Source organism: Physeter macrocephalus, chromosome 21, assembly GCF_002837175.3.
Source record: "Physeter macrocephalus isolate SW-GA chromosome 21, ASM283717v5, whole genome shotgun sequence".
Lineage (NCBI taxonomy): Eukaryota > Metazoa > Chordata > Mammalia > Artiodactyla > Physeteridae > Physeter > Physeter macrocephalus.
Window position 1 is genome coordinate 107,479,038 of NC_041234.1, and position 20,800 is coordinate 107,499,837.

The following is a 20,800-nucleotide window of genomic DNA, read 5'->3' on the forward strand; positions in this document are numbered from 1 at the left end:
CACCATGGACCAATAACTGAATTGAGAATCAGAGAATTTTGGTGCTGCTTTGCTTCAAACTCATACTGTGACCTTGAGCAAGTTCATTTTCCTTTCTGGACTTCAGTTTCTGCATAGTAAAGTGAGGGGATGGAGCTGGACCAGTAGTTCTCAACCCTATCAGATCGATATCCTCTTTTAATAACAAATGTTTTATCATTCTCCCTTTACTATTGTAAAATTATATTAATAGATACTAGATAATTAAACCTGTCTTACACATAGTTTCAACAGGCATCAATATAGCACCCTAACTATAATATAAAGGAGAAATAAAGATAAATTAGTTTTTAAATAAAATAATGTATGTTTCAGTATATATTTCAGTCATTGTCAGATGCATGCACCTATGTGTATAATCATTGTAAACATGACATCTACGAATGCATGTTGCTGTGAGAATATTGTACATTGATGGCCCAAATACCACATCTTTCTAAAGGATGCCATGATTTTCTCAAATGTTGATCAATTTTGGTAAAGTTTCAAGCCAAACATAGTACCATTTTCCCTCAATTTACATGGTAGTTGCATTGCTGGGGGAAAGATCAATGTATATTAAAACTATGTAAAAATACTTTATCTGTAAAATGAAGTTAGAATCTAGGCGCAGATAATCATAGGCAGTTTTTCACTCACATGAATGTTGGATGGGGCTTTTGGAAGTTCTTCTCAATTCTTTGTGTGGGTCTCCTGGTGCCAAGCAGGACGTCTGGCCTTCTATTCAATACTATGCTGCCAAATACCAGTAGCATCCCCACACCTTTTCATTATGCCCCCTAGAGGGTGCTGTTTCCCCTGTTGAAAACAGCTAGACTAAAAGAAGCTGTAGTTACCTGCCAGCTTGATTCTTTGATTCCCTGCCTGTATTTTTACCGAGTGAAACCCATCATGTGCTGTGTCCTGAATCAAGAATTCTCGTCTATATTTCTACATTTGCTTCTTGTGACTTCATTATAAATAGCATTAAAGACCTGCTTACCTTGTATGCATTTATGACAATTGCTATGTCTTATAAAAGATTTTGAAACTCTGGGATGTAAAGATGCAGAATAATTCATTAATTTTAAATGGATTTAAAAAATGGGTTGCACCATTTAGTTATCTTTTTGCATTTGTCATTTTGTCTCAAATGTACCTTAGGATTTTAAAACGATTTATTTTCTTATGGAGGAGTAGTATGTGTTGTGGACTGTTATTTCCAGCAGATGGCAATGTTTGGTGCAAAAACTACTTGATTTAACAACTGCAGATTTTCTAGGCTCTCTTTGTATTTAAAAGCCAAACTTCATAGTGCATATTTGAAAGTTTCCCTCCTTTTTTTTTACATTTTATTTTTTCTTCCAGTTTTATTGAGATATAATAGATACACAGCACTGTATGAGTTTAAGGTGTACAGCATAATGATTTATTTGACTTATGTCACGAAATGATGACCACAATAAATTTAGTGAACATTCATCATCTCATATAGATACAAAATTAAAGAAATAGAAAAACAATGTTTTTTCCTTGTGATGAGAACTCTTGGGATTTACTCTCTTTAACAGCTTTCATATATAATATACAGCAGTGTCAATTCTATTTATCATGTTGTACATTACATCCCTAGTACTTATTTATCTTATAACTGCAAGTTGGTACCTTTTGTTTTTTTTTTTTTGTGGTATGCGGGCCTCACACTGTTGTGGCCTCTCCCGTTGCGGAGCACAGGCTCCGGACGCGCAGGCTCAGCGGCCATGGCTCACGGGCCCAGCCGCTCCGCGGCATGTGGGATCCTCCCGGACCGGGGCGCGAACCCGGTTCCCCTGCATCGGCAGGCGGACGCGCAACCACTGCGCCACCAGGGAAGCCCCCAAGTTGGTACCTTTTGACTGCCTTCACGTAATTCTCCCTCTCCCCATTCTCTGCCTCTGGTAACCACAAATCTGATCTCTTTTTCTATGGGGTTATTTGTTTGTTTTTGAAGTATAATTGATCTACAACACTATGTTAGTTCCTGTTACACAGCATAGTGATCCAATATTTCTATCCATTTTAAAATGATCACCATGATAAGTCTAGTTACCATCTGTCACCATACAAAGGTATTACATAATCATTGACTATGTTACCCTGTACATTTCATACTCGTGATTCATTTATTTTGCAATTGGAAGTTTGTGCCTCTTAATTTCCTTCACTTATTTCACTCCTTTTTATTTATTTTATTTTTTGCCTGCATTGGGTCTTTGTTGCTGCATGCGGGCTTTCTCTAGTTGTGGTGAGCGGGGGCTACTCTTTATTGTGGTGCTTGGGCTTCTCATTGCGGTGGCTTCTCTTGTTGCGGAGCACGGGCTCTAGGCGCACAGGCCTCAGTAGTTGTGGCACGCGGGCTCAGTAGTTGTGGCTCGCGAGCTCTAGAGCGTAGGCTCAGTAGTTGTGGCGCAGGGGCTTAGTTGCTCCACGGCATGTGGGATCTTCCCGGATCAGGGCTCGAACTCGTGTCCCCTGCATTGGCAGGCAGATTCTTAACCACTGCGCCACCAGGGAGGTCCCTCTTGAAATTTTTGAAGAGTACACCTTACAGTCTGTAGGATGACCATCAACCTGGATCTGTCTGATGGTTCTTCGTGACCAGGCTCAGGCCATGGATTCTCGACAGGAAGACCACAAAAGTGATAGCTCACATCAGTAGACACATAATGTCAACCTGACCTTTCATAGATAATGTTAACCATGATCACCAGGTCATCAGGTGTCAACTAAAATCCATTGTTGAATTAAAACTCATTTCAATTAAAACCCATCATTTCCGTTTTTTTTAAAGCAGTGTATATTGGCTTGCTTCATACCCACCCCCAAACTTCAGAAAAAACACTTAAAGATACCTAATTTTAAATTATAGGTATATAATTAAATTATATACCTAATTTTAAATAATAAGTCATTTCAAACATAACTTGGTCAACCTGTACCAGTGTTTTCCTTTTGCTAAGAGCATGCCATTAATTTAAGGGCTAATAATACTGCATTAATGGTTTAAATGTTTACTGGGGATTATCATTTAAGATCATTTATTGGGGATCTTTTATAAGAAAGGTATTGAGGGCTTCCCTGGTGGCGCGGTGGTTGAGGGTCCGCCTGCCGATGCAGGGTACACGGGTTCGTGCCCCGGTCCGGGAGGATCCCACGTGCCGCGGAGCGGCTGGGCCCGTGAGCCATGGCCGCTGAGCCTGCGCGTCCGGATCCTGTGCTCCGCAACGGGAGAGGCCACGACAGTGAGAGGCCCGCTTACCGCAAAAAAAAAAAAAAAAAAAAGCTATTGAAAGGTTGAGTTTGATTGCACACCAGCAGAAACAGCTGGTGATTATATTTTCCTGTGTTTTATTCTGTACTGAGCACTACAGTATTAAAAAAACTTTTATAAATTCATTGCTAAAATATTTCAAAATACTTAACATACAAAAATGTAAAATATTAAAATATTCTATGAGAAATAATGACTGAAATTGAATACTGTTTTCTAATTAAACAAAATACCCTAATAATAAACCTATTTCCAGGAGGTGGATTTTGTGTGTTGCAGTGATGCAAGTTGTCTTTCAGTTCAAATGTTGAGTTCAATTTAAATAATAATATTGATAATACTTGTATGTGGTGAAGACTGCAAACCATATAGAAAATGTGTAAGTAAAATTCTCCCTTCCTTTACTACCCTCCCCCAATTTCTAGTCTCTTGCTCCAAAAGTATAACCATTATTTTTTCTTCCAGAAAAATGTCTGCATCTACAAAATATGTATATAATTTTGTGGGGGGAATGGAATCTTGCTGTACATAACTTGTCTTACTATATACTTTTCACCTTTCTTTTTTCGCTTAATGCTATTTCATAGACATATTGTCACCTATATATGCACATCATTCTTTTTAATGGTTCCGTAGTATTTCTTAGCATGGATTACCACAGTTTATTTATTCCCATTCTGATGGGAATTTTTGGTTGTTTCTACGTTTTTAAATTTACAAACAAAACTACAGTGACATTATGTATACCTTTGTAAGCATGGCATACCATACAACTTCATAAAGTTGCAATTAAGATGAAAATGTGGTCTGGACAAAAGAAAGTGAAGTATGGGGTGGATTTAGGGTCACAGAAAAATAGTAGCAAAAAGGTGCTATTTCTGGTGAACAGCAGTAAGCTAAAATTATTTTTTTCCTAGTCCCTTTCTGAAATGAGGTAGAATATCAGTAAATAAAAAAATGATAAAAATATCAGGCTAGATTGCATGATTCCATGAAGTTAGCAGTAAAGAAATAGAGAAAGTACAGGCAGAATAACTTTCTGTTTTAGGATTATAACCAGTAAAAAGTCAGTTAAAGTTTGGTCATGTGATTTTGTATTTTTGTTTTTAGGAAAACAAACATATCAAGTGGGGTTCTAGATGGGATTATATTTTGGAGTCCATGTCTCATACCAGCATTCAGTGGTTTAGGTAAGCACTTTATGAAATAAAGAATAAGTAGCTTCATGGTAGAAAATGTATACAAACACACACACACACATACATACATATATGTACTTTAAAAATTATTTTGTCACCAGAGATGATCTTTTTTTCCTTTTAGTTTTATTGAGATATAATTGACATACGGTACTGTATAAGTTTAAAGTATGCAGCATAATGATTTGACTTACATTGATGACCACAATAAGTTTAGTGAACATCTATCATCTCCTATAGATACAAAATTAAAGAAGTATAAAAAGATTTTTTCCGGGCTGCCCTGGTGGCGCAGTGGTTGAGAATCCGCCTGCCGATGCAGGGGAGACGGGTTCGTGCCCCGGTCCGGGAGGATCCCACATGCCGCGGAGCGGCTGGGCCCGTGAGCCGTGGCCGCTGAGCCTGCGCGTCCGGAGCCTGTGCTCCACAGCGGGAGAGGCCACAGTAGTGAGAGGCCCGCATAAACGCAAAAAAAAAAAAAAAAAAAAAAGAAAAAGATTTTTTTCCTCGTGCTGAAAACTCCTAGGATTTACTGTTTAACAACTTTCATACATAACATACAGCAGTGTTAATTATATTAACCATGTTGTACATTATATCCCTAGTACTTCATCTTATAACTGCAAGTTTGTACCTTTTGACCACCTTCATCCAGTTCCCCCTCCACCCACCCCCATCCGAGATGATCTTGAGTGACATTTTTTCTTCTCTGTGGCTAATTTCCCTTCTCCTTCCTCTCCCCCACCTCTCCACATATGCAAAGAGAAAGAAAAAAGGAAAATCTGTATCAAATATACTAATGTTTATGCTGAAGGGAAGGAGAAGGCTGAGGTGTCCTAGAGACAAGATGTCTGCGTATAAAGAGTAGTCCATGCTGGGAAGTAGGCAGGATAGGACTGTGGCAGTGGACACTGCAAAAGATGGAATGAAAACAGGAGAGACGCTATCATTTGTGGGGTCAAAGTCTGAGCAAACTAGAGTGTAAGAGAAAGCAGTAACCAGCTGGGGTGGAGGAAAGTCAGGATGTCATGAAAGACTGGGAAGAGAGCAGAGAAAGATGAAAAGATTAAGTATGAGAAACCAAAACATTGCAAGTGGTCAAGGCAGGTCATGTAGACGAGAGGACTGTGTTGAGATAATGTCTGTGAGTGAAGGTGGATTCATTCTTCATGTATTCTTTTTCATCCCTATTAGGGTGCCAAGCACTAGGAGAGGCTCTCAGACATGGCGGTGCATAAGGCCAACAGGCTTCTGCTCACAGGAAGCTTATATTCTAGTGGATTCAGAGTGAAGGGACTTGATTCCTCAGGAATCTTCAACAGGACAGACCACAGAGTTAGAAGTCCTTCATGACTGTGGAAGGAGTAGTTTCAACATGAAATCGAAGGATGGACCCACTGAGAATGTGATGATTGGGGCTGTCATAAAGCGCTGACAACGAGAGTAGGATCTTCAGTAACTTAGGAGACTGATCAGAGAAGCCGACGAGAAATAGGTGAACCTGTGTATGTAGTATTTTTTTCCCGTTATCCTCATATCCTATAATAAACCAGTTTTGGATGGAAGAAGAGTATAAAGGTAAAGATGAAAGTAAGGAAAGGTGTGATTCTATGAGTATGGTCTTCTGAGGTGATGATTTTCCTTATATGCCATTGCCTTTATTTAAAAAAAATTATTTTATTGAAGTATAGTTGATTTACAGTGCTATTGCCTTTAAAGTGAGAATAGCACCCCCTTTTCCTCCTATTTCTATCCTTCTTCTTCCTTCTCCTCTACCTCCTTCTCCTCCTCATTATTACTATCATATTGTAGCTTTTCTAGAAAATCTTCTGTTTGGACAATAGTCCAGGTCCCATTTTGTCACACCACCCAGAACTCTCTTCAGATAAAATTTATTTACTTATTTTTTTTTAAAGATTTACTTATCATTTATTTTATTTATTATTGGCTGCAGAGTGTCTTGGTTATGGCACGTGGGATTTTCATTGAGGCATGCGGGATCTTTTGTTGTGGTCTTCTGTCTAGTTGTGGTGTGTGGGTCTTCTCTTCTTTAGTTGTGGTGCATGGGCTCCAGAGTGCATAGGCTCTGTAGTTTGTGGCACACAGGCTCTCTAGTTGAGGTGCACGAGCTCAGTAGTTGTAGTGCATGGGCTTAGTTGCTCCACGACATGTGCGATCTTAGTTCCCTGACCAGGGATGGAACCCGCATCCCCTGCATTGTAAGGCGGATTCTTTACCGCTGGACCACCAGGGAAGTCCCTGGATAAAATTTATTTAAATGCTTTCTTTAAAGGGGTTGTGAAAGGGAAAGGTGTCCAGATAGATTGTGGGGCTAATCTCTAGTAGTATTAATATTTATAATGTAACAATAAATGTACTTTAGTTTCTGTCTCGAGGTAATTTACTTATGACAGTTAACAGACATTTTAGACATTATCTTTTTTTTTTTTTTTTTTTTTTTTTTGCGGTACGCGGGCCTCTCACTGTTGTGGCCTCTCCCGTTGCGGAGCACAGGCTCCGGACGCGCAGGCGCAGCGGCCATGGCTCACGGGCCCAGCCGCTCCGCGGCACGTGGGATCTTCCCGGACCGGGGCACGAACCCGCGTCCCCTGCATCGGCAGGCGGACTCTCAACCACTGCGCCACCAGGGAAGCCCCTAGACATTATCTTAATGGCATTTTTCTAAAACAGTGCTGGCCTTTTCATAGATTCTGGTGAGACTTTTTTGATGTGTCTGGATTTGTCTGGGTGGTGGGATGGCAGAAGGTCTTGATTTTGATTTGGGCGTAGATTTTAAGATTCAGTTTTGGAAACAGTATGTAAGAGCTGGTAGGTAAGTGGTCCATGGGGTCTTTACCCCGAAGCTTGATAAAGACTTGATAGAGTTAAAAGCCTTGGTCCATCAGCTAAGAAGCCAGTCAGTCAGTCATCAATTCAACATTGATTCCTGAACTTCCATTCTCAGTTTCATGTTCTGGAACTACGTCTGTGTTCCTGATCTTATTCATTTCCCCTTGTTTCTTTTTGGGAATGTACTCTTACAAAGTTCTAAAATAACCTTAAGAATAGTGTTGCTTCTATTGATTTATTTGTAATGCACTTTTGTGATAGAGCTTTTTTTTTTTAAAAAAAATTATTTATTTGTTTTTGGCTGCGTTGGGTCTTCGTAGCTGTCCGCGGGCTTTCTCTAGTTGCGGCGAGTGGGGGTTACTCTTTGTCGCGGTGCGCAGGCTTCTCATTGTGGTGGCTTCTCTTGTTGCGGAGCACGGGCTCTAGGCACACGGACTTCAGTAGTTGTGGCTCACGGGCTCTAGAGCGCAGGCTCAGTAGTTGTGGTGCATGGGCTTAGTTGCTCCGCGGCATGTGGGACTCTTCCCGGACCAGGGCTCGAACCCGTGTCTCCTGCATTGGCAGGCGTATTCTTAACCACTGCGCCACGAGGGAAGCCCCTTGTGATAGAACTTTAAGTTCATTTAATATATTGATGTATTCAGCCTTTGATCCACATTTAACCTTAGAAAACTGATCGACACGATAATAATTTGAATGTCTTTCTTTTACGTGTGCACACATTTTCTTTTTAATATTCAAATAAGAAACTTGAGATTTAACTTCTCTTTTTCCTTCTTTATGTTTTCTAGTATTATGATTTCCATTGTTATTGCTGTCTTCTTATCTGGAATGGTGGCTATGATCATATTAAGGACTCTCCAGAAAGATATTATCAGATATAATCAGATGAGTTTTCCCGTAAGTAAAAATGCACATATTTGATTCAGCAAATATTTGAGTGCCTGCTTTGCCCAGTTCTCAATGTTATATTTCTACTTAGAGTATAACACCTTGAATACAATGCATTCTGATGTCTAGTAATTTTGCATATTATGCTGAATCAAAGTACAGAGTGTTGTGTTGATTTTTTTTTTTTTTTTTTTTTTTTTTTTGTGGTACGCGGGCCTCTCTCTGTGTGGCCTCTCCCGTTGCAGGGCACAGGCTCCGGACGCACAGGCTCAGTGGCCATGGCTCACGGGCCCAGCCGCTCCGCGGCACGTGGGATCTTCCCGGACCGGGGCAAGAACCCGTGTCCCCTGCATTGGCAGGCGGATTCTCAACCATTACACCACCAGGGAAGCCCCTGTGTTGATTCTTAAAAAGTACAGGTAAGTTTATTAGAAAATTATTTGCTATCAACTCTTTGGTTATATTCCTTTTCATGTTTCTGACCTTTCAAAATATCATTATTTAAGATTTTCATTAATTTGCAGCATGAGATAAATATACGAAACACTGCAAAATACTACAATTTAGGGTAAATTTAGTTTTATCAATTTATACTGTTTTGACTCTTGTGATCATTTGTGTAATGATCAACTTTTAATTTCTATAGAATTGGTTGAATCTTTTTTTAAAAAATTTATTTATTTATTTTTGGCTGCGTTGGTCTTTGTTGCTGCGTGCAGGCTTCCTCTAGTTGCGGCGAGCGGGGGCTACTCTTCGTTGCGGTGCGCGGGCTGCTCATGGCGGTGGCTTCTCTTGTTGTGAAGCACGGGCTCTAGGCGCGCAGGCTTCAGTAGTTGTGGCACGCGGGCTCTAGAGCACAGGCTCAGTAGTTGTGGTGCACGGGCTTAGTTGCTCCGCAGCACGTGGGATCTTCCCAGACCAGGGATTGAACTCGTGTCCCCTGCATTGACAGGCAGATTCTTAACCACTGCGCCACCAGGAAGTCCCTTGGTTGAATCTTTTATGTATGTTAAATCGTGTTGCTTTCTTCATGAAAATCAAGCCAGTTGTGTCCTTTATATAATTGACACACTCCCTCCAATGCAAAACTTAAAGTAAGGGAATAGCTCATTTGTATGGCAGGGTCACATACCTGCCAGAGACCTACTCTATCCAAAATGAGCCATTGGTTTCCAGCTAGTCTGTCTCTAGAGAAAAATTCATTTTTCTCTAACTTTCAGAGCTCTTGTAACTTTCTGTCCTAGTAACTCCTGTGTTTATTAAAGACTTTCTCATATGCAGGAAGATGCCCAGAAGGAATTCGGTTGGAAGCTGGTTCATGGGGATGTATTCAGACCTCCAAGGAGTGGAATGTTGCTGTCAGTTTTCCTGGGTCAAGAACACAAGTTTTGATTATGACATTTATTACTTTATGTGTGAGTAATCTCAGGTCAATATGTGTCTTCTTCAACATTCTTAGTGAGCTGCTAACATATGTTAAACTTTGATTCATGTGTACAAAAGAACTTTGAAAATTCTACCCTAAAGTTTAAGGAAATGTGTGTTTGATAGTACTTATATTTCTTTCTTCTCAAATTAAGGATATGAGTCTGAATAGTTTCCTATATCAAGGAACTTTCATAGCTTCTTCAGTTTTGAATAATTTATTGTAATGTCCAATACACTTGTTCCTTGCTTTGCAAGGTAGGTGCGTTCTTGAAAATCAGCATGTGGGTAGAATCATATTTTAAATGAACTCAGGGAGTTATAATTCAAAGACTAGCTTTTTTTTTTTTTTTGCGGTACGCGGGCCTCTCACTGTTGTGGCCTCTCCCTTTGCGGAGCACGGGCTCCGGACGCGCAGGCTCAGCGGCCATGGCTCACGGGCCCAGCCACTCCGCGGCATGTGGGATCCTCCAGGACCGGGGCACGAACCCGTGTCCCCTGCATCGGCAGGCGGACTCTCAACCACTGCGCCACCAGGGAAGCCCCAAAGACTAGCATTTTGAAATGCTATGGCAAGCCTGAGTGCTGGTCTTTAAATGTATAAGCGCAATGGCATCGTTAGTAGGCTTACAGTGGCTGATGAACTCTGGCTGCCTTCATTTATCAACTAAAAATGGAGTTTGTCAGTTTTTGATAACCAGAGTGCTGATTTTCACAAACAAAACTGCTGTAAGTAAATAGCTTATTAGCTGTTTCAGATGTCAGTGATAATTTCAAAATTTAGCTCTTAAGGTTATATTTTCTCTGAGACCAAGTCTCACTGTGATTTTTTCCCCCTTACCTTGAATAAAAGGAAACAGAAGGAAATTTTTGTGGGAAAAATGATTTGCTGTTTATGCAGTGACTACTGGAGTAGGGACGGGGAAGATCTTTTGTTTAATTTTGATTTAAACAGTGAGATTAAAGGCTAAGTTGAAAACATATCATTTGCCTTGTATGGAAAATCAGACTTTTTCATTAAGAAAAAAATTGTCAAAAAAATTAGCTAAGAGAATAACATCAGAGAATTTCCTTGTATGCTGTTTCATAAAAATATCTTCATAAGGTTGTCTTTATTATAAAGTCCTATGTGCTTTTGAGGCCATTATTGTCACTGGTTTGATATTTCTCTTTTGTGCCTTTAGTTCTGGCCTGTCTTGGTTTCCTTTCCCCTGCCAATCGAGGTGCTTTAATGACCAGTGCTATTCTGTTATGGGTCCTTCTGGGAACCTCTGCTGGATACGTATCTGCTAAGTTGTATATGAGTAAGCATTGCAACTGTTATTATTCCAATAAGTTGGTGTGTTAAATGTAGAAATTAAAAAGCTGTAAAATTCAAAATTCAAAAATTGCATGGGGAATTTTAGCTGACCTAGCAAAATGTAGTTGTGTGTTAGTTACTATAAAGTATTTGTAAAGTGGACTAAATCCAGTTGCTCCAGTAGCTCTTCTGTCCTTTACTTCCTCAGCATTTAGAGGTATTAAGTGGAAGACAAATTTTTTGCTGACAGCACTACTGTGTCCTGGGTTAGTATCTCACGTTCTCTTTTGTCTATGCAATTATACTCTTTCTTATACTTTAAAAAAAATAACTTTATTTATTTACTTTTGGCTGAGTCGGGTCTTCGTGGCTGCACACAGGCTTTCTCTAGTTGCGGTGAGTGGGAGCTACCCTTTGTTGCGGTGCGTGGGCTTCTCATTGCGGTGGCTTCTCTTGTTGCGGAGTGTGGGCTCTATGCGTGTGGGCTTCAGTAGTTGCGGCACGTGGGCTTCAGTAGTTGTGGCTCGCGGACTCTAGAGCACAGGCTCAGTAGTTGTGGCGCGCGGGCTTAGTTGCTCCACGGCATGTGGGATCTTCCCGGACCAGGGCTCGAATCCGTGTCCCCTGCATTGGCAGGCGGATTCTTAACCACTGTGCCACCAGGGAAGCCCCTTTCTTATACTTTATCTTGGAAAAATCACTTTACATGATAATGAAGAGTAGAAAGGAGTTGAATGACCACTGTGTTTTCTGTGGCTGCAGCATTCTTTTTCTGGTGTATCTGCATTCTTTTAATCTTTTGGTATATCTTAACCCCTAGTACAAAGAGATGGCGATGGTGCTGTGGTATTCAATTTTTTAAAAATTAATTAATTAATTAATTTTTGGCTGCGTTGGGTCTTAGTTGCTGTGTGCGGGCTTTCTCTAGTTGCTGCGAGAGGGGGCTACTCTTCGTTGCGGTGTGCAGGCTTCTCATTGTCGTGACTTCTCTTGTTGTGTAGCATGGGCTCTAGGCACGCAGGCTTCAGTAGTCATGGCACGTGGGCTAAGTAGTTGTGGCTCACGGGCTCTAGAGCTCAGGCTCAGTAGTTGTGGCGTGTGGGCTTACTTGCTCCGTGGCATGTGGGATCTTCCCGGACCAGGGATCGAATCCATGTCCCCTGCATTGGCAGGCAGATTCTTAACCACTGTGCCACCAGGAAAGCCCCTTTCTTATACTTTATCTTAGAAAAATCATTGTACATGATAAGGAAGAGTAGAAAGGAGTTGAATGACCACTGTGTTTTCTGTGGCCGCAGCATTCTTTTTCTGGTGTATCTGCGTTCTTTTCATCTTTTGTACATCTTAACCCCTAGTACAAAGAGATGGCGATGGTGCTGCGGTATTCCATTTTGATGTTTGTTTTTGAAGCAGGTTTCATAAATGCTCATCTCACTTATGCATCTTGCCTTATATATCACGTTAGAGTGGCAATTTATACACTACATTCTGTTATTCTCCTCGTCCTTGCCTTCAGTGATTACTTCTTCATGTCTCGCCTATAGTTACTGCGGTGTCATCAGTGACTCCAGTCCCCAGGCACAGTCATGGTCAGAGTGGGAGTCGGGGTGGTGCTGCACAGTGGCCGCAATGGGAGCTCATCCAGTCCCCTAATTATAGAGATGTGGAATCAGCGTGTTCAAGGTCACACAAGAAGTCAGTCATGAAGCCCAGGCTGTATATAACCGAATGCACCCCTTACATCCCATCCAGTGCTCTTCCCATAATACCTCACTGATAAGGTGCTGACTTGGTTAAGGTTTTATCTCCAAATTCTTTAATATGTTTTGTCTCAGTCAGCTTGGGTTCCATAACAAAATACCATAGACCGAGTGGCTTAAACAACAGACATTTATTTTCTCACGGTTCTGGAGACTGGGAAGCCCAAGATCAGGGCATCAACAGGGTCTGGTCCTGGTGAGCGCTCTCTTCCTGGTTGCTGCTAGCTGCCTTCTTGCTGTGTCCTCACATGGCAAAGGGAAAAGAGAGAGAGAGCACTCTCTCCTTTATAAGGGCACTGTCTCTCCTTATAAGGGCACTGATGCCATCATGAAGACCGCACCCTCATGACCTCATCTAAACCTTATCACTCCCTAAAGGCCCCATTTCCAAATACCGTCACATTAGGGATTAGGGTTTCAACATATGAATTTTGGGGGACACAATTCAGTCCATAGCAAGTTCCGTTTAAAAAAATTCTCTCCGGGCTTCCCTGGTGGTGCAGTGGTTGGGAGTCCGCCTGCCGATGCAGGGGACACGGGTTCGTGCCCCGGTCCGGGGGGATCCCACGTGCCGCGGAGCGGCTGGGCCCGTGAGCCGTGGCCGCTGAGCCTGTGCGTCTGGAGCCTGTGCCCCGCAACGGGAGAGGCCGCGGCAGTGAGAGGCCTGCGTACCGCAAAAAAAAAAAAAAAAATTCTTTCCTTGATATGTTCTGAAGGACAAGTTTTTTTTTTTTTAAGGAAAAAGTAGTGGATTATATCTTAACTGTTATGTGGTACTTTAATTTTCTTTTGTTGTAAAATTCCCATGTCCTTGATGCTAGAGTGTGTCACAATAGTGGAAGTCCTATAATGAAACTTATACATAGTAAATTCAGTTACATTATATACTAATTAGTGACAAAATCAGAACAAATGCTCTGTGACTGAGTATAATGCCATAAACAATTCAATGCAGTGATAGATGATATATTCAGTAGACTCATAATCTTTTATCTACATGTGGCTTGTTTTCTCCTAAACTCCAGGGAAAAAGGTAATATCATTGAAAAGATTGAACATTATAAGTTTACACATCAAATACATCTACCGCAGTTTTTGACTTATTTAAAATAAGGACAATGCACTCCCCTCCCCCTTACCACCTTGAATACAGCCATCTGCTTTTTCTATAACTCTTTTCAAGGGAACTAGAATGGGTGGTCTTTCCTGAGGTGAATGCTTTAATATATTTATGTAAGAAAGCAATGTCCTTGACAGTATTTCAGATATTTGTTGCTTCAAGTTCAAGACTCAGATGAATCTGAAATTGAATAACTTTGGCAACAAAGTGCCATTGTGCTAAAGTCATTATACTGGATTGTCATGCAAGGGATATTGCAAGCAAGAACTAGTCAATAAACCATGTACTATTCTCTTCATTATTTAGTTACTCATTCAACATATTTATTGTGTTTTTAAAAAATTTTGTCTTGTTTTTGTTTTTTACTATATTTAATGCATTATGCTAGGCACTGTAGAGGAAATAAATGTAAATCTCCCCTGAAACTGCCTTCGTGGCTTCAGATGAATAATAATGGCCCATTTTTCATCAGACAGATGTTCCATCTTATTGTAAAAAGAAGTTACGTCATTGAAATAGAAAATGTAAAAGAATTAGAATATGCTGTGTCACTAAGCTTGATTAGCTAAACTGAACAATTAATGTCTGAAAAGCATTAGCATTTGCAATGCACTATGAGCTGTTTTTATCATGTTTTCTATGGGATCAATTTTGAAGAATGTTTTACACAGAAAAATTTAAAAATTAGAGTAGGAATCCATAATAACATGGCTCAGGGTTACATGGGCTATGAAATGATGCAGTGGCAAACCACTTTTATGAAAATAAAATTTTTTTTTAATTTGAAAAGCAACTGTTAACAGTGGTTGTCTCCTGGGTGGCTGGGCGACAAGAGTGAGAAGGAGAATATTTTATACTTATTTTTCACTGTTTCTCTGTTTCTTTTTACTTTCTACATTGTGTACCATATGCATGCGTTACCTATTTTTAAATAATTTCATTATAAACAACAACAACAACAACTCATAACCATATTTTGAAGTGGAGAGGTAGCATTAGAGGCTACCGGCTAGGCTTTAGAGTCACACACACACACACACACACACACACACACACACACACACGCACCCTATGCTCTATACACATAGGGGTCCATTTCCCAATTCTGCCCCTTTCTAATTAATGAGGCCTTGAGTAGGTTGTGAATAATGCTGCAATGAACTCGGGAGTGCAGCTATCCCTTTGAGATCCTGTTTTCATTTCCTTTATATATATACCCAGAAGTGGGATGGCTGGATCATATGGTAATTCTATTTAAAAAATTTTGGGGAACCTCCATACAGTTTTCCTTAGTGCCTGTACCAATTTAGATTCCCACCAAGAGTGCACGGGGGTTCCTTTTTCTCCACATCCTCGCCAACACTTCTTATCTCTTGTCTTTTTGATGACAGCCATTCTGACAGGTGTGAGGTGATAGCTCACTGTGGTTTTGATTTGCGTTTCCCTGATGATTAGTGATGTTGAGCGTCTTTTCATGTGTTTGTTGGCAATCTGTATGTCTTCTTTGGAAAAGTGTGTATTCAGGTCCTCTGCCCATTTGTCAACCAGATTGTTTTTTTGCTATTGAGTTGTGTGAGTTCTTTATATACTTTGGATGTTAACTCCTTATCACATATATGATTTGCAAATATTTTCTCACACTCTGTAAGTTGTCTTTCCATTTTATTGATTGTTTCTTTTGCTGTGCAGAAGGTTTTTAGTTAGATGTAGTTCTGCTTCTTAAGTTTTGCTTTTGTTGCTTGTGCTTTTGGTGTCATATCCAAAATATTGTTGTGAAGACCAATGTCAAGGAGTTTTGACCCTATGCTTTCTTCTAGCAGTTTATGGTTTCAGGTCTTATGTTTAAGTCTTTAATCCATTTTGAGTTAATTTTTGTGAGTGGTATAAGATAGGGATCCAATTTTATTCTTCTGAATGTGGTTATTCAGTTTCTCAACATCACTTATCGATTTCTTGGCTCCCTTGTCAAATACTAGTTGACAGTATATGCAGGGATTTATTTCTGGGCTCTTGATCCTGTTCTATTTAGTCTGTGTGTCTATTTTTATATCAGTACCATACTATTTCGATTACCACAGCTTTGTAGTATAGTTTGAAATCAGGAAATGTGATGCCTCCAGTTTTAATCTTCTCTCTCAAGACTGCTTTGGCTATTCGGGGTCTTTTGTAGTTCCATACAGATTTTACGGTTGTTCTTTCTATCTCTGAAAAATGCCATTGGAATTTTTCAGCTGCTAATCTACTAATCTAATTTCTGTCTCTATGGACTTGCCTCTTCTGGACATTTCATATAACTGGAATCATAAAAAGTGTGGCCTCTTGTGTCTGTCTTCTTTCACTTAGCATAATGTTTTCAGAGTTCATCCATGTTATAGCATGTATCACTACTTCATTCCTTTTATGATTGAACAGTATTCCATTGTATCAATATACCACTTTTTGTTTACCCATTCATAAGTTGATGGTCATTTGGGCTGTTTTCACTTTTTGGATAATATGAATAGTGTTGCTATGAACATTTGTATGTGATTTTTTTACTCTTTTTTTTTTTTTTTTTTTTTTTTGTGTGGTACGCAGGCCTCTCACCGCCGCAGCCCCTCCCGCCGCGGAGCACAGGCCCCGGACGTGCAGGCCCAGCGGCCATGGCCCACGGGCCCAGCCGCCCCGCGGCATGCGGGATCCTCCCGGACCGGGGCATGAACCCGCGCCCTCTGCATCGGCAGGCGGACCCCCAACCACCGCGCCACCAGGGAAGCCCTGTATGTGATGTTTTGAGTGAAAATATGCTTCCAATTCTACTGGGTAGATACTGGGTATATACCTGGGAGTAGAATTACTGGGTCATATCATCACTATGCTTACTATTTTGAGAGACCGCCAGCCTATTTTCAAAAGTTGTTGTACCATTTTACATTCCCACCAGCAATGTATGAGGGTTCCAATTTCTCTACACCCTCGTCAACACTTGTTACTGTTTTTGCTTATAGCCATCCTAATTATTATGAAGTTATCTTTCATTGTAGTTTTAATTTACATTTTTTGATGACTAATGATATTGAGCATCTTTTCATGTGCTTATTGGTCATTTGCATATCTTCTTTAGAAATATGTCTATTCAAATCCTTTGCCCGTTTTTAAATTGGATTATTTTTCTTTTTATTGTTGAATTGTAAGAGTTCTGTATATATTTTGGTTACTAGTTGCTTATCAGGTATATGATTTGTAAATATTTTCTTCCATTCTGTGAATTGTCATCTCAATTTCTTGATAGTGTTCTTTGAAGTGCAAAACTTTAAAATTTTGATGACATTCACTTTATTTACTTTTTCTTTGGTTGCTTGTGCTTTAGGTGTCATATTTAAGAAGCCTAATCCAAGGTCATTAAAATTTATGCTTATGTTTTCTTATAAAAGTCTTCTAGTTTTACATCTTAAATATAGGTCTTTGATCCATTTTGAGTTAATTTTTGTATATGTCTGAAGTAAGGCTCTAAATTCATTCTTTTGTACATAGATATCCAGTTGTCCTGACATTATTTGTTGAAAAGACTCTTCTGCTCCAATTAATTTGTCTTGATTCCCTTATTGAAAATGAAGTGTCCATAAATCTGTGGGTTTATTTCTGAACTTTCACTCCTATTCCATTAGTCTATATGTCTATCCTTAGACCAGTACCCATAGTCTTTTTTTCTTTTTTTTTATAAGTTTGTTGCTCCTTTTTGTGTACTTGTAATCTCTGAGATTGTCTCTAATCTATTTATTTATGTATTTATTTTTGGCTGTGTTGGGTCTTAGTTGCGGCACACGGGGTCTTTTGTTGTGGCGTGCAGGCTCCTCATTGTGGTGCATGGGCTTCTCTCTAGTTGTGGCACGTGGGCTCCAGAGCGCATGAGCTCTGTAGTTGTGGCACGTGGGCTCTGTAGTTGTGGCACATGGGCATAGATCCCGCGGCATGTGGGATATTAGTCCCCCAACCAGCTATCGAACCTGCGTCCCCTGCATTGGAAGGTGAATTCTTAACCACTGGACCACCAGCGAATCCCACCCATAGTCTTGATTTTAGTCTGTAGCTTTTAATAAATTTTGAAATTAGGAAGTGGGAGTCCTCCAGCTTTGTTCTTTTTCAAGATTATTTTGGCTGTTCTGGAACTTTGCATTTCCATATGAGTTTTAGGAAGGGCTTTTCAATTTCTTCAAAAAGCTGACTGGGATTTTGATAAGATTGCATGGAATCTGTAGATCAGTTTGGGGGATATTGCTGTCTTAACAATATTAAGTCTTCCAATTCATGAATACAGGATGTCTTTCCATTTATTTGGTCTTATTTAATTCCTTTCAATTACATTATACTTTGGATGATTTCAGATCTGTTAAATTTATTGAGACTTGTGTTATGGCCTAACATATGGTCTATCCTGGAGAACGTTCCATGTACACTTGAGAAGAATGTGTATTCTGCTGTAAATGGGTGGAGTGTTCTATAGATGTCTGTTATGTCTAGGAGGTTTACAGTGTTGTTAAAGTCTTTCATTTTCTTGTTGATCTTCTGTGTAGTTGTTCTATCCATTATTGAAAGTGTTTATTCAAGTCTCTAACTATCATTGTTGAATTGTCTGTTTCTTCCTTCAGTTCTGTCAGTCTTTGCTTCATATATTTTTTGGGCTCTGCTGTTAGTTACATATATGTTTATAATTGTTATATATTCTTGATAAATTGATACTTTTATTGTTATAAAAGTCCTTCTTTACCTCTCATAATGCTTTTTGTCTTAAAGTCTATTTTGTCTGTTAGAAGTATAGCCACTCTAGCTCTCTTTTGGTTACTGTTTGCATTATATATCTGTATACAGTTTACCCTAGAACAACATAGGGGCTAGGGGCCCTGACTGCCTGCACAGTCAAAAATCTGTGTATAACTTTAGAGTCAGCCCTCTCTATCCACGATTCTGCATCCACAGATTCAACCAATAGCAGATTGTGTAGCACTGTAGTATGTATTCATTGGAAAAAAATCCATGTATGAGTGGACCCGTGCAGTTCAAACCCATTTTGTTCAAGTGTAAACTGTATGTAAAATCCTTTTACTTTCAATCTGTTTGTGTCTCTGAATCAAAATTGTATCTCTTGTAGACATCATATATTTATTTGGATCATTTTTTTGGGGGTCCCTTTTGCCAACCTGTGCCTTTTAATTGGAATATTTCATCCATGTACATTTAATGAAATTATTGATAAGGTAGGATTTACATCTGATATATTGCTATTTTCTTTCTATAAATTTTAGGTCTTTTTTGTCCCTTCATTACTGCCCTCTATTGTGTTAAATAGATTTTTTTTTTTTTTTTTTTTTTTTTTTTTTTTTTTCGGTACACGGGCTTCTCACTGTTGTGGCCCCTCCCGTTGCGGAGCACAGGCTCCGGACGCACAGGCTCAGCGGCCATGGCTCACGGGCCTAGCCGCTCCGCGGTAGCACAGGCTCCGGACGCGCAGGCTCAGCGGCCATGGCCCACGGGCCCAGCCGCTCCGCGGCATGTGGGATCCTCCCAGACCGGGGCGCGAACCAGGTTCCCCTGCATCGGCAGGCGGACGCGCAACCACTGCGCCACCAGGGAAGCCCTAAATAGATATTTTTAGTGTACTATTTTTATTCCCTTGTCCTTTCTTTTACTATTATTTTGAGTTTGTTCTTAGTGTTTACTTTATGGATTACAATTAATGTCTCAATTTATAGCAATCTAGTTCAGATTAGTACCAACTTAATTTCAATATTATTAAAAATATTATATGCTCGTATATAGCTCCTTTCCCTCCTCCCTCCTTTGTGCTGTTATTGTCATACAAATTATATCTTAATGTTTTGTATGCTCATCAACACAGATTTATAATTACTGCATTATGTAGCTGTCTTTTAAATTTGATAGCCAAAAAAGGAGTTTTAAAAAATATTTACTAATATTATTTACTAATATTATTACCTTTCTAATCTTAGGCTTCTTCATCTGCAGTATAGAAATAATAGTGTTATCTACTTCATATGGTTGTTATGAAGATTAAATGGGATAATGTTAAAGCATTTGGAACAGTGCCTAGCACATAATAAGTGCTTAATAAATGGTAGCTATGGTTATTAGCTACTGTTTTCTTCTATTATCATGCCTTTGCTCAAGCTATTCCATCTATTTGTAATCCCTTCATTCCAATTTTCCAATGACAAATTTCCATTCATTCTTTAATTTCTAGCTCAAATACTACCACTTTCATGTTTTGAAATTGTACAATGTCTATTACCATTATTACAACACTTACCACAGTATTCCTTAGATTGGAGTTATTTGTGATATGTCTTATCTCTCATTTTACATTCCAAGACTCATGAGGGTGAGTACTATGTCTTATTCATTTCTGTATCTTTCACAGTGTGTCGCCCAGTGCCTTATATGAAGTATGAGTGCCTTATAGAGAGTAAGTGCTCAGTAAATGACTGAATCATGAATAATTTAAAATGCAAAACAGATTCAGTTTCCTAGTTCTGTTAGTAGAACTGAATGCAGTTTAAAAGAAATAAAGCAGGCATGATACAAAGAACATGTTTCCCTCAAGAAGTTTAGGGGCTCTCTTAGGTACGTGAGAGAGAGAATCATAAGGTACTGGGATTCTTATTTCTTAGAATGTGGTAGGTTACCAGAGAATTTCAGTGCCTCGTGGTATATACATGGACAATGTAAAAATGGATTTGATATTGAGCTGCATGAGTTGCTTGTATGTTTTGAAGATTAATCCTTTGTCAGTTGCTTCATTTGCAAATATTTTCTCCCATTCTGAGGGTTGTCTTTTCATCTTGTTTATGGTTTCCTTTGCTGTGCAAAAGCTTTTAAGTTTCATTAGGTCCCATTTGTTTATTTTTGTTTTTATTACCATTTCTCTAGGAG

The 20,800-nt window shown here is 39.6% G+C and overlaps 1 protein-coding gene across 1 annotated transcript in view; it reads left to right on the forward strand.

Annotated features, from left to right (window-relative positions):
• The window catches only part of LOC102992353 (transmembrane 9 superfamily member 2-like), a 102,068-nt gene that overhangs the window by 42,124 nt on the left and 39,144 nt on the right, over window positions 1–20,800 (forward strand). Inside the window, 6 exon segments of the mRNA XM_028482341.1 lie at window positions 4,439–4,518; window positions 8,169–8,277; window positions 9,550–9,643; window positions 9,646–9,681; window positions 10,878–10,997; window positions 11,202–11,259. Of these exon segments, the coding sequence (XP_028338142.1) occupies window positions 4,439–4,518; window positions 8,169–8,277; window positions 9,550–9,643; window positions 9,646–9,681; window positions 10,878–10,997; window positions 11,202–11,259 (497 nt within the window).